Here is a 12,936-nt window from a genome sequence, read left to right as displayed (position 1 = left end):
AACCTGTGACAATAGGAAGCAAGGACAGCATAAATTATTATAAAGTCTGAAGATAATCATCATATTAATTGATGATGGCAGCTTTTAAGAAATTAGCACTGCAAAGAGCAACAATTTTATTTTTTTCTCTCTTCCCTTCATTGGATATATTAGTGTAATGATCCTCACACTGATTTACGGGCCAGTAGAATAGTTGAACAGTGTATTTTCTTTGGTTTATTGTTACACCCTGGTCATAAATGTTTAGAATATTAGAAATGACAGTGATTAACTTAATGATACAGCTTTGATAGCTTGTGATAAAAAATTGGAAGTTCTAATACCTGACATTTTTACAGCTTTGTGAGGAAGTCCTGTTTGTTTCTTTAAAAACGCTTACATGGGCCGGCTAGGTGGCGCAGTGGATAGAGCACCGGCCCTGGAGTCAGGAGTACCTGAGTTCAAATCTGGCCTCAGACACTTAACACTTACTAGCTGTGTGACCCTGGGAAAGTCACTTAACCCCAATTACCTCACTAAAAAAAAAAATGCTTACATAATCTTGAAGAACTATGGAAATTTTTGTAATTATCAGGGGTTCCTTTTTGAACAACATTTTTTTGGGGGGAGGGCGGGGCTTCTGCCTTTGATTAGTACTGTTTTGTTTTTTTTTTTGACTAGGGGCACATCAGTTAACCTCTTTGGACATCAGTTTCTTATCTGTAAAATGGAGATAATATCTCTAATACCTGCTTTACAAGGTTGTTGTGAAGTTCAAATTAGTTAGTATATAAATTCCTTTTAAACCTTAAGTGCCATATACATGCCAGCTATTTGTTGTTGCTCCAAAAAATACTGAACCAAGAAGGCTAGAGACAAATTTAAATAAGGAGAACTTTGTGTGTATAGAGAAGGGCTAAATCGTTCAGCTGTAATAAGTACATAAGGTCACTTAGTCAGAACCGTCTTTATCACAAATTATTGATGGAGCAAGAATAATAGCTGAAGCATTAGCTTATATTAATTACATAATAAGCATTAGCTGTACAGTAGATCATGTGATTATTAACTATTGTCATTATATAAATGATGAAACTGAGGGCTTAGAAAATTGCGAATTGCTTTCAGTTGTATAGGTAATGAGTTTCAGTGATATATATATTGTTAAGGGCTAAAATTCTAGCTAAACTGTCTAAAATATCTAATGAGTGGTCGCCAATAAATTATAAGCTTTAGCAAGAGTTAGACTTTTAAGCATTTATTAAGGAGAATAAGAATTTGGTAAAGAGAGAGAGAAAGGCCTAGATTCCTATCTATTAAATGGAGAGCACATTTCTAGCTCCCTTCTCCACCAGAGTCCAAAGGAAAGAGAGAGCCCGAGACTGAGCGCCAGTCTCTTCCTTCCTCCTCCCACTAGCCCGCGTCACTTCCTGACACCAAAGAAAAGACTCCTGGTCTTGCCCTCAAAGACCTTCGCTTCATGGGCAGAACTCTTCTACAGTAAGTCTCCAGCAGGTGGCGTCATTCCAATCGTTACAATATATATATACACACACACACACATATATATATTCTTTCCATTTACATTGTTGTAGTCATTGGGTATATTGTTTTCCCGTACTTACTTCGTTCTGCATCATTTCAAATAAGTCTTCCCATGTTTGCCTGAATTTTTTAATGGTATAGTAATGTTAAGAGGTAGCTAGATGGCATGGAAGAGTGCTAGTGTTAGAGTCAGGAAGGTCTGCATTTAAATTCTGTTCTTAGGTAATTAGTTGTGTGACCTTAGGTGAGTCACTTAAAAACTCTGAACTTCAGTTTCCTCATTTGTAAAATGGGAACGTTAATAATAATAGTATGGGGGCGGCTAGGTGGCGCAGTGGATAAAGCACCGGCCCTGGATTCAGGAATACCTGAGTTCAAATCCGGCCTCAGACACTTGACACGTACTAGCTGTGTGACCCTGGGCAAGTCACTTAACCCCTATTGCCCCTCAAAAACAAAAACAAAAAACAAATAATAATAGTATGCGGGGCAGCTAGGTGGCGCAGTAGATAGAGCACTGGCCCTGGATTCAGGAGGACCTGAGTTCAAATCCGGCCTCAGACACTTAACACTTACTAGCTGTGTGACCCTGGGCAAGTCACTTAACCCCAATTGCCTCACCAAAAAAAAAAAAATAGTATGAACATCCCAGGACTGTTGCAGGATCCATTGAGAATATATGTAAACCTCAAAGTGTTTGCTATTATTTTTCTGTTATATTCTTGTACCATACTTTTTTTTTAATTGTTCTTGTCATTTATTTAATTATTGGGTATAATTAGCTTACATGAAGAGAAGATTTTCTTTTTTAAAAAAATTTTTAAATTTAAATTTTTTTATTTTTAAAAAATTCTTATTTATTTGTTTGTTTGTTTATTTATTTATTTTTACCATTACATGTAAAGCTAGTTCTCAACTCTTGTTTATACAAGCTTTCCAATTTCAGATTTTTCTCCCTCCCTCCCCCATCCCCTAGACAGCAGGTAATCTGATATAGGTTATATATATAAAATCAGTGCAATGATGAAAAACCTCAAAATAGAAAAAACAACAGCACCAAAAACAAAAGAAATAGTATGGTTCATTCAGCATCTATACTCCACAGGTCTTTTTTTTTTTCCTCTTGGATTTGGAGATCCTCTTCTATCATGAGTTCCCTGGAACTCTTCTGTACCATTGCCTTGGTGAGAAGAATCTAGTCCATCACAGTAGATCAACACTCAATGTTGATGATACTGTGTACAATGTTCTTCTGGTTCTGCTCATCTCACTCATCATCAGCCCATGCAAGACCCTCCAGGTTTCTCTGAACTCCTCCTGCTCATCATTTCTTACAGCACAATAGTATTCCATTGTATTCATATACCACAACTTGTCCAGCCATTCCCCAGTTGATGGGCATCCCCATAACTTCCAATTCCTTGCCACCACATAAAGAGCAGCTATAAATATTTTTGTACATGTGGGTCCCTTTCCCCTTTCCATGATTTCTTTGGGAAAAAGACCCAAAAGTGGTATTGCTGGGTCAAAGGGTATAGACAGCTTTATCGTCCTTTGGGCATAATTCCAAATTGCCCTCCAGAATGGTTGGATCAGTTCACAGCTCCACCAACAATGCATTAGTGTTCCAATTTTCCCACAGCTTCTGCAACATTTATTATTTTCCTTTTTTGTCATTTTAGCCAATCTGATAGGTGTCAGGTGGTACCTCAGAGTTGTTTTAATTTGAATCTCTCTAATCAATAGTGATTTAGAGCATTTTTTCATATGAGAATAGATAGCTTTGGTTTCTTCATCAGAAAACTGCCTGTTCATATCCTTTGACCATTTCTCAATTGGGGAATGACTTGGATTCTTATACATTTGATTTAGTTTCCTATGTATTTTAGAGATGAGGCCTTTATCAGAAGTACTGGCCACAAAAATTGTTTCCCAGCTTTCTGCCTCCCTTCTAATTTTGGATGCATTGCTTCTGTTTTTGTACCATACTTTTGCCATTCCCTAATTAATAGACACCTACCTAATTTTCGGTTCTTTGCCACCACAAAAAGTGCTACAGTGAATATTGTGATAGATATAGAGGCTTAATTTTTCTGCCTTTGACATTCTTCTTCTTTTTCTTCTTTTTTTTTTTAGTGAGGCAATTGGGGTTAAGTGACTTGCCCAGGGTCACACAGCTAGTAAGTGGAGTCAGGTACTTCTGACTCCAGGGCTGGTGCTCTATCCACTTCGCCATCTAGCTGCTCCCCTTTGACATTCTTAATATGTATGAAATGGGATTTCTCAATCCAAGGATATGAGTGTTTTAGTCCTAAAGTTTTATTAAAGTGTTGATTAGCTTTTCAGTAAGGTGATTTTTAAGAATTTATATTAGGGAAAGGAATTAAAATGCTCTATGACTGGAATTGTATATTCAGAGTCTGTGCTATTTTGTAACTTTTGCAGCCAAAACCTGTACACATCTTTGATCTACTTACTTTGTCATATATGTCAACAATGACAACACTATTGTCTTCTCGAAATCAACACGATGAAATGACCACTTTGGGTTTGGTTTTCTGTTTTAATTCTGCCCTAGTATTGTTCTTAGAATGCAAGTAAGTTCCTTGAGAACAGAAGTTGTTTTAAATTTTGTCTTTGTGTCTCTAGTACCTAGCATAGCACCTGGTAAATACTAGTTGCTTAATAAATGCTTTGTGATTGATTAGTTAAGTACTTGTTTTGTGTGTTTCTTCAAAAAGGAATAAGAGATTAAGTAGACCATCTAACTAGTTATTAACTACCTACCTTAAAGCAGTAGAGAATCTTATTGCCTCAGCTTGTCATTTTTATGACTTCTCACCTTATACTTTCAAAGGCATTTTCTTATAATTTAAAGACTAGATGTCTAGAGAGGTATGTCACTCTTCCTTTTTCCTTGACCTTCAAAAGTCACTTGCAGTGTTTGGATTTATCCTTGGATCTGGTGTTATGTAGCTATGATGATACTGGTGGTCCCCTAAAAGTCCCATCTTCTAATTGACCAGTTTATCTTGCCATTTATCTTGATTTATAACTTACATCATTTCACTTAATCTGTTTGTGTGGTATTGGGTTTTTGATCTGAATATAGGTGGCTGTGTCTGTGTATCTTATGAATTCATTAACATATAATGGGTTTTGCAACCTAAAAAGAAAATGGCAAATCTTTATAGTATGTATGATTGAAATAATGCAGAATAATGTATACTTCAGTTGTAATTAGTGATAATTTCTTTTATATACTCTATTAAAAAAAAGATGCACTTTTATGTTGAAATTTGTAAAATAAAAGCTGGTTGAGTTTTTTTAAATATCCAAAGATCTTTTCTTTCCTCAATCTCCCCTATGAAGAGAATTTTGTTCATGTATCAGGGATCAGGGAAAAGCCTAATGGTTTTTTTTTTTTTTAAAGTGAGGCAGTTGGGGTTAAGTGACTTGCCCAGGGTCACACAGCTAGTAAGTGTTAAGTGTCTGAGGCTGGATTTGAACTCAGGTATTCCTGACTCCAGAGCTGGTGATCTATCCACTGCGCCACCTAGCCGCCCCTAATGTTCTTTTAATTTCTGCATGATTTTGAAAGGACATATACAGTGTTTTTCAAATTTAAGTTTTTATATTGATCTTTAAAAAGCATAGGCATTATGAATATACATATTTGAAATATCATTAAGGACTCATTTTCAAGGGTTGAAATTTTTTTACTGCTTCTTTAACAGGTTGCTATGATACAGGAACTTGTTACTAGTTATGAAGCTTCTCTAAAAACTTGTGAATTATTTAGTCCTTATGGTAAGTTGACATTAGCTTGAATTTAATTTCTAAGCAGTTTATAGTCAATTCGATATACTTAGTCCTTTTTTGAATGCTATAGTGTTAGTTGTTTTCGACCATATTGGATTTTGACTCTTTTTGTGTTATCTTTTTTTTGTTGCAGAGAATGGAGAGAAGGAACCCCCAACAACACTACTCTGGGTTAGATATTTCCTGGCACAACACTTTGACAAACTTGGCCAATGCTCATTGGCTTTAGATTACATTAATGCTGCAATTGCAAGCACTCCAACTTTAATAGAACTATTTTATATAAAGGCAAAAATTTATAAGGTAAGTTGACTTTAATTTTTTCAAATTATAAAAATGTATATTCAATCGGAAATGGCTACAAATCCACACATACACACATAGAAATGGGGGTGGAGGGGAAGGGGGGGAGAGAGAGTGAGAGTGAGAGAGAAAGAGAGGTACATTGTAGGTAGGGATATTCGAAATGAGTTTTAGGGCTAAATAATGTTATATGTTAGAGCCAGTAAATGTGGATTTTGATTTAAACATTTATGTGATACCAAAAAACATCGTTCTGTATAAATAAACTTTTATTTCAAAAGTGCAGATGGCAGATTTAAAATTAAACTTCTAATATCCCATGTTTTATAGTATTATCTCTTGTCTCTTTTAGCATATAGGTAATTTAAAGGAAGCCGCTAAGTGGATGGATGAAGCACAGTCTTTGGACACAGCTGATAGATTCATAAACTCGAAATGCGCAAAATATATGCTACGAGCAAATATGGTGAAAGAGGCAGAGGATATGTGTTCCAGATTCACAAGGGTATGAAATATTAATGTCCATTGGAACATTTGTGTTTTGGGCATGTGAAGTATTATAAAATCTCACCAATTTGTACTAATTAAGAGAACAATCATTCTGAACAAAAATCTGAAATATGGAATACAGCTGAATTCCATTAAAACATAACTTGTTATTATTTATGTTCAGATATGGCATAAATTGAATAGTAACCTACAAGTTTATACTTGTAGGACTCCTATGCTTTTTATACCCTTATAAATAGTGAAAGTATGATAGAATGCAGTTGATCTTTAAGAATGAGTGTAGGGGGGGCAGCTAGGTGGCGCAGTGGATAGAGCACCGGCCCTGGAGTCAGGAGTACCTGGGTTCAAATCCAGCCTCAGACACAACACTTACTAGCTGTGTGACCCTGGGCAAGTCACTTAACCCCAATTGCCTCACCAAAAAAAAAAAAAAAGAATGAGTGTTAGCTATTCATTAGAGAAATACAAATTAAAACAACTCTGAGGTACCATCTCACACCTATCAGATTGGCTAATATGACAAAAAAGGAAAATAATAAATGTTGGAGAAGGTGTGGAAAAATTGGAACACTAATACATTGTTGGTGGAGTTATGAACTGATCCAGTTATTCTGGGAGAGCAGTTTGGAACTTTGCCCAAAGGGCTGTGGGGCTGTGCATACCCTTTGACCCAGCAATACTACTAGTAGGTTTGTATCCCAAAGAGATCATAAAAAAGGGAAAAGGACTCATGCACAAAAATATTTATGGCAGCTCTCTTTCTGATGGCAATAAATTGGAAATCTAGGGGATGCCCATCAGTTGGGGAATGGCTGAACAAGTTGTGATATATGAATGTAATGGAATACTATTGTGTTGTAAGAAATGATGAGCAGGCAGATTTCAGAAAAACCTGGAAAAACTTAAGTGGACTGATGCTGAGTAAAGTGAGCAGAACCTGGAGGACATTGTACACAGCAACACTGTGTGATGATTAGCTGTGATAGACTTAGCTCTTCTCAGCAATACAGTGATTCAAGACGATTCCAAAGGACTCATAATGAAAAATGCTCTCCACATCCAGAAAAAAACCTGGAATCTGAATGCATATTGAACCATACTGTTTTTACTTTTGTTGTTGTTTTCTTTTTTGAGGTTTCCCCCTTTTGTTCTGATTCTTTCTTAATAGTATATTAATTAATTAATTAATTAATTAATTTTTTTTTGGTGAGGCAGTTGGGGTTAAGTGCCTTGCCCAGGGTCACACAGCCAGTAAGTGTTAACTGTCTGAGTCTGGATTTGAACTCAGGTACTCCTGACTCCAGGGCCAGTGCTCTATCCACTGCACCATCTAGCTGCCCCACATTCATTTAAAAAAATTTTTTTTTTTTTGGTGAGGCAATTGGGGTTAAGTGACTTGCCCAGGGTCACACAGCCAGTAAGTGTCAAATGGCTGAGGCCGGATTTGAACTCGGGTCCTCCTGAATCCAGGGCTGGTGCTCTATTCACTGCACCACCTAGCTGCCCCTCAGCATTCATTTTTGTAAGATTTTTAGTTCCACATTTTTTCCTTCCCTCCTCCTTCCCAAGATGGCAAGTAATCAGATATATATGTTTTCTATATGTACAATCATGTTATACATATTTCCATATTAGTCATATTGTAAAAGAAGAATCAGAACAAAAGGGAAAAGCCATAAGAACAAAATAACAACAAATAAAGGGAAAAATAATATACTTTGATCTGCATTCAGACTCCATTGGGTTTTTTTTCTGGATGTGGAGAGCATTTTCCATCATGAGTCTTTTGGAATTGCCCTGGATCATTGTATTACTAAGAAAAACTAAATCTTTCACAGATGATCATCACACAGTGTTACTGTTATTCTGTACCATATTTATAATGATTGATCATTAAACAAATATTACAAATGAGGTGTTCATTTTTGTAAATTGCTAGATTGGTGCTCATTAATGAGTAGACTGTTAATTCATGAAGTTTCATTAGATTTACAAGTTTATATTTTGGGCATAAAATTTTCCATGGGAAAATTAAATTTGTTCTTATTGTTGAAGGTTTATATATGTGTTCTAATAATATATATTTTTTCAGAACAGGAGCAGTGTCTAGAGATAATGGTTATTTTCTTTTTTTTTTTTTTTTAGTGAGGCAATTGGGGTTAAGTGACTTGCCCAGGGTCACACAGCTAGTAAGTGTTAAGTGTCTGAGGCCGGATTTGAACCCAGGTCCTCCTGACTCCAGGGCTGGTGCTCTATCCACTGCGCCACCTAGCTGCCCCGATAATGGTTATTTTCAATGAAAAATATACCCTTTCATGAATCTCTATTTAGATATTATCATCTAATATTTAGACAACTGGTAACTTGTTTTTTTCAAAGGACTTTTAATAAAAATATGCATATTTATTTTCATGTAGAATTGGGGGCAGTGAGGACTAATGCCTCTGAGATACACATCTGGAGTCTTTGAGGTACTGACTTGCGCTTTCCCCAAGTAATATTACTTTGAGCTGTTGGGAAAGTTAGAAGTTTGAGCTTCTTAGAGGCAGGGACTATATCTCTCCCTCAGAACTTTGCACATTCCATTATCCATAATAGCCTTTTTTCCCCCATAAAAGTATTTTATTATTTTCCAGTTACATGTAGAGATAGTTTTCAACATTTGCTTTTATAAGATTAGTTTCAATTTTTTCTCTCTCCCTCCACCCTCCCCAAGACAGCAAGAAATCTGATATAGGTTTTATATATACATATACAATCACATTAAACGTATTTCTGCATTAGTCATGCTGTGCAAGAAGAATCAGAGCAAAAAGGAAAAACCTCAAAAAAGAAAAACAAACAAAAAAATAGAAATAGTATGGTTCAATCTGCATCTAGATTCCATAGTTCTTTTTTTTTCTGGATTTGGAGAGCATTTTCCATTATGAATCCTTTGGAACTATCTTGGACCATTGTATTGCTGAGAAGAGTCAAATCTATCACAGTTGATCAACACATAGTATTGTTGATACTATGTACAATGTTCTCCTGGTTCTGCTCCCTTCACTCAGCATCAGTTCTTGTAAGTCCTTCCAGGTTGCTCTGAAATCTGCCTGCTCATTGTTTGTTTGTTTGTTTCTTTCTTTTTCATTTTTTTTGCGGGGTAATGTGACTTGCCCAGGGTCACACAACTAGTAAGTGCTAGGTGTCTGAGGCCAGGTTTGAACTCAGGTCCTCCTGAATCCAGAGCCAGTGCTCTGCTCATTGTTTCTTAAAGCACAATAGTGTTCCACTACATTCATATACCACAATTTGTTCAGCCATTCCCCAATCGATGGGCATCCCCTCAATTTCCAATTCCTTGCCACCACAAAAAGAGCAGCTATAAATATTTTTGTACATATGGGACCTTTTGCCTTTTTTATGATCTCTTTGGGAAAATGACCTAAAAGTGGTATTGCTGGGTCAAAGGGTATGCACAGCTTTATAGCCCTTTGGGCATAATTCCAAATTGTTCTCCAGAATGGTTGGATCAGTTCACAGCTCCACCAACAATGAAGTAGTTTTCCAATTTTTCCACAGCTTCTGCTTTTCCAACATTTACATAATAGCCTTCTTTTTTTGGGGGGGGGGCAGGGCAATGAGGGTTAAGTTACTTGCCCAGGGTCACACAGCTAGTGTCAAGTATCTGAGGCCAAATTTGAACTCAGGTCCTCCTGAATCCAGGGCTAGTGCTTTATCCACTGAGCCACCTAGCTGCCCCTACATAATAGCCTTTTAGTAAATATTTGAATGAATAAAGGTATTAGGATGATAAATTTTGAAAGAATGACATAATAAAAGAAGAGTATTTGTAAATATTGTTAGAGAAAAGAATATGCATGAAAAGTGCTTTGAATATTTAAAAACTCACAAAACTTGAAAGCAGATTTTATGAGGTTGGTGTGGTACAGGGCCTACTAGGTCTTTGGCTAGGAGTTTAGAACTGAAGTTCCAGACCTTGGGCAAGTCACAACCTCTTAGGGCCTCAGTTTCTCATTTGTAAAATTAGGGATCAGAGGTATCAAAACCCAAATAGACATGAGCCTACTAAACTGTGCATAAGGATCCCTGGGGGCTGCATAGTTATTTAGAAAACTACATGTTAACATTATGTTTTATTGTATTTTTATTTATTTTGTTAAACATTTTCCAAGTACATTTTAATCCATTTCAGGCCATAGTAGGGAGGGAGTGTTGTGAGTTTGGACAATCTGTCTGACATTTACTCTAGGTGTTCTCTAGGGTTTTTTCTAGCTCTAATGTAAGATCTTGTTATCCTTTTTATTCTATGCTACCTTGTTATATAATCTTGGGAAAATTTAACTTTTCCTGGCTTCAGATTGGCTTTTTGGTTTTGTTTCAGTCCACATCACCCTAATAACTTTATTCAAACATTATTAAGTATATATTATGTACAATGTAATGAGCTAAATTCTGAGGAAAATAATTAAGACATAGTCCTTACCTTCAAGAAATGAATTCTTCCCAACATTTTTTTTTTGTGTGGGGCAATGAGAATTAAGTGACATACCCAGGGTCATACAGCTAGTAAGTGTCAAGCGTCTGAGGCCAGATTTGAACTCAGGTTCTCCTGAATCCAGGGCTGGTGCTTTATGCACTGCACCACCTAGCTGCCCCCCCCTCCCCCTACCCCACAACATTTCTAAGCCACAATAATTTCCTTATTGGAAATTATGTATTTTTTATTCAGTATTATTTCATTATAGTACATTTTTGGGGGGTGGGGCAGTGAGGGTTAAGTGACTTGCCTAGGGTCACATAGCTAGTAAGTGTCAAGTGTCTGAGGCTGGATTTGAACTCAGGTCTTCTGAATCCAGGGCTGGTGCTTTACACTGCACCACTGAGCTGCTCTAGCATAGTACATTTGTACCAAGCAGTTTTTCATACATATTTTATAATGGACTTTTAATGAGTAAGAATTGTGAACATCGAAGTGGGAGTTCAAAAGGAAAGGGAGGGAAGAGTCTTTTCAAAATGTGTTTTTGCCACTTTGTTTGCCTTTATAGCATGGATAATGTCAGACTTCAGACACCTAGAATCCCTTTGTACATATTCTCAATCTATAAGATAAAAAAGGTTTACTGAAATCTTATACTGAAATCCTCTGCTTTATATAATCCTTAATTACTTAATTTTTTTTATATTTATAGTAGATAAGGAGCAGCAAAATAGAAGGAAATTGCTAATTATGATCTTCTTAGAGAGCAGCATAGGCTGCCAGAGACATAAAAGCTGATATGACATCCAGGGAGAAGACAGGGGAAAAAGGCAGGCATCAGAACTGTGTGCCTGTCCCATAATGGATGCTCACAAAGAGGTCTTGAACCACAAAGTCGTGTACTTCCTTAGCAATCTCCTGAGGTTTCCCTAGAGATGTTAAAGCGGAAGCTTTGGTGCTTCAAAGTACAAACTTTGTCTGGAAAATTTATGCTTGTGAGACACTTAAATCCCTCCTACCTCCCTGCCACCCCCCCTTACCCAAGTGCTGGATAATATTAGGAGTTAAGTGAAAGTCTAAATTGCATAAGACAATTTGTATGGGTGAGTTGCTATCTTTTGAAAAGATATGGATTATTATTTATAGTAGATTCTTGATATTATTTTTATTTAATTGAAATCTTAAACAATTCAGAGTAGAATGAGTTACAGCTCTGATTTTTATATTGAGAGGTAGAAGAAAGCAAATTTAAATGAAATAGAATTTAATTCTGTTAATAGGATGGTAATGAAAACTTTATGTGTAAGAGAGAGTGAGATTTTTAGGACTTTGTCTATATTTATGTTCACCAAACTTTCAAATACTCTCATTTTAGGAAGGGACACCAGCCATGGAAAATCTAAATGAAATGCAGTGTATGTGGTATCAGACAGAATGTGCTTCAGCTTATCAGAGACTGGGGAAATATGGTGAAGCCTTGAAAAAGTGCCATGAAGTAGAAAGGGTAAGTGACCCGACATTTTGGCGTCTTCTTGCTCCAAAGGTCCTAGACAACAGGTTTACTACTATATGCTTGTCCATTCTAATCCCATTGGGAACTACGTAGTGGAAAGAGATTTTGGTGTCAGCTCTCAAAACTTGCAGAAGTTGCGACTAGTCATTTGTCCTTTTGCCACTTCAGATTTTTGTGATATTATTAGGTTTGTTCTATTTTTATCCCATGGAAGGAAAAACCCCAACTAGCTGGCATTATTTCATAATGATCTTAACTTACTAGTTTCTCTCCTATAATTTGGCAGTTATTTAATTTTCTACTAGTCTGGAGGGACCATTTATGTGTAGGGCCCATTGAATTTATTTTTTCCTCATTACATCAGGATCTAGACCCCAGCCAGTCTCTCTCCAACTTGTCTTCCTGTCTTCCCCGGACATTTGTACTCCTGTGCAGAGCTTCTTACAACAACCTGTGTCCAATTTGAAGGCTTAATTTTTTTTTTTTTTTTTAGGGATGTGCGTGCACGCACGCCTGTGTGCATCTGTGTGTCTGTGAGAGAGAGAGAGAGAGAGAGAGAGAGAGGCCTTACTGTTCCATGCTATTGAAGGATTTAGTGAGGAGACTTTTCTTTTCCTTTGTGTGAATTTTGTTTTCCTGTTCTTTGTCATCTCTGAAGCACTCTCCTTCCAAATGGACAACAGGAGGAAAAGAGCCGCAAATGCACCACTTGTGGCAGCCCTCAGCAGCCCTCAGTTGTGGGGTCATTCTGCACCACTGTTCCCATGCTGACGCAGTATAA

The 12,936-nt window shown here is 36.7% G+C and overlaps 1 protein-coding gene across 1 annotated transcript in view; it reads left to right on the top strand.

Annotated features, from left to right (window-relative positions):
• Positions 1-12,936, top strand: part of NAA16 (N-alpha-acetyltransferase 16, NatA auxiliary subunit) — a 104,030-nt gene that overhangs the window by 69,023 nt on the left and 22,071 nt on the right. Inside the window, exons 10-13 of the mRNA XM_043998383.1 lie at positions 5,262-5,334; positions 5,480-5,649; positions 6,002-6,154; positions 12,018-12,146. Of these exons, the coding sequence (XP_043854318.1) occupies positions 5,262-5,334; positions 5,480-5,649; positions 6,002-6,154; positions 12,018-12,146 (525 nt within the window). The remainder of the gene's footprint in view (positions 1-5,261; positions 5,335-5,479; positions 5,650-6,001; positions 6,155-12,017; positions 12,147-12,936) is intronic.

This window comes from Dromiciops gliroides, chromosome 3 (assembly GCF_019393635.1).
Source record: "Dromiciops gliroides isolate mDroGli1 chromosome 3, mDroGli1.pri, whole genome shotgun sequence".
Taxonomy (NCBI): domain Eukaryota; kingdom Metazoa; phylum Chordata; class Mammalia; order Microbiotheria; family Microbiotheriidae; genus Dromiciops; species Dromiciops gliroides.
Note: the sequence above shows the minus strand (reverse complement) of the source record. Positions and strands in the feature narration are given on the sequence as shown.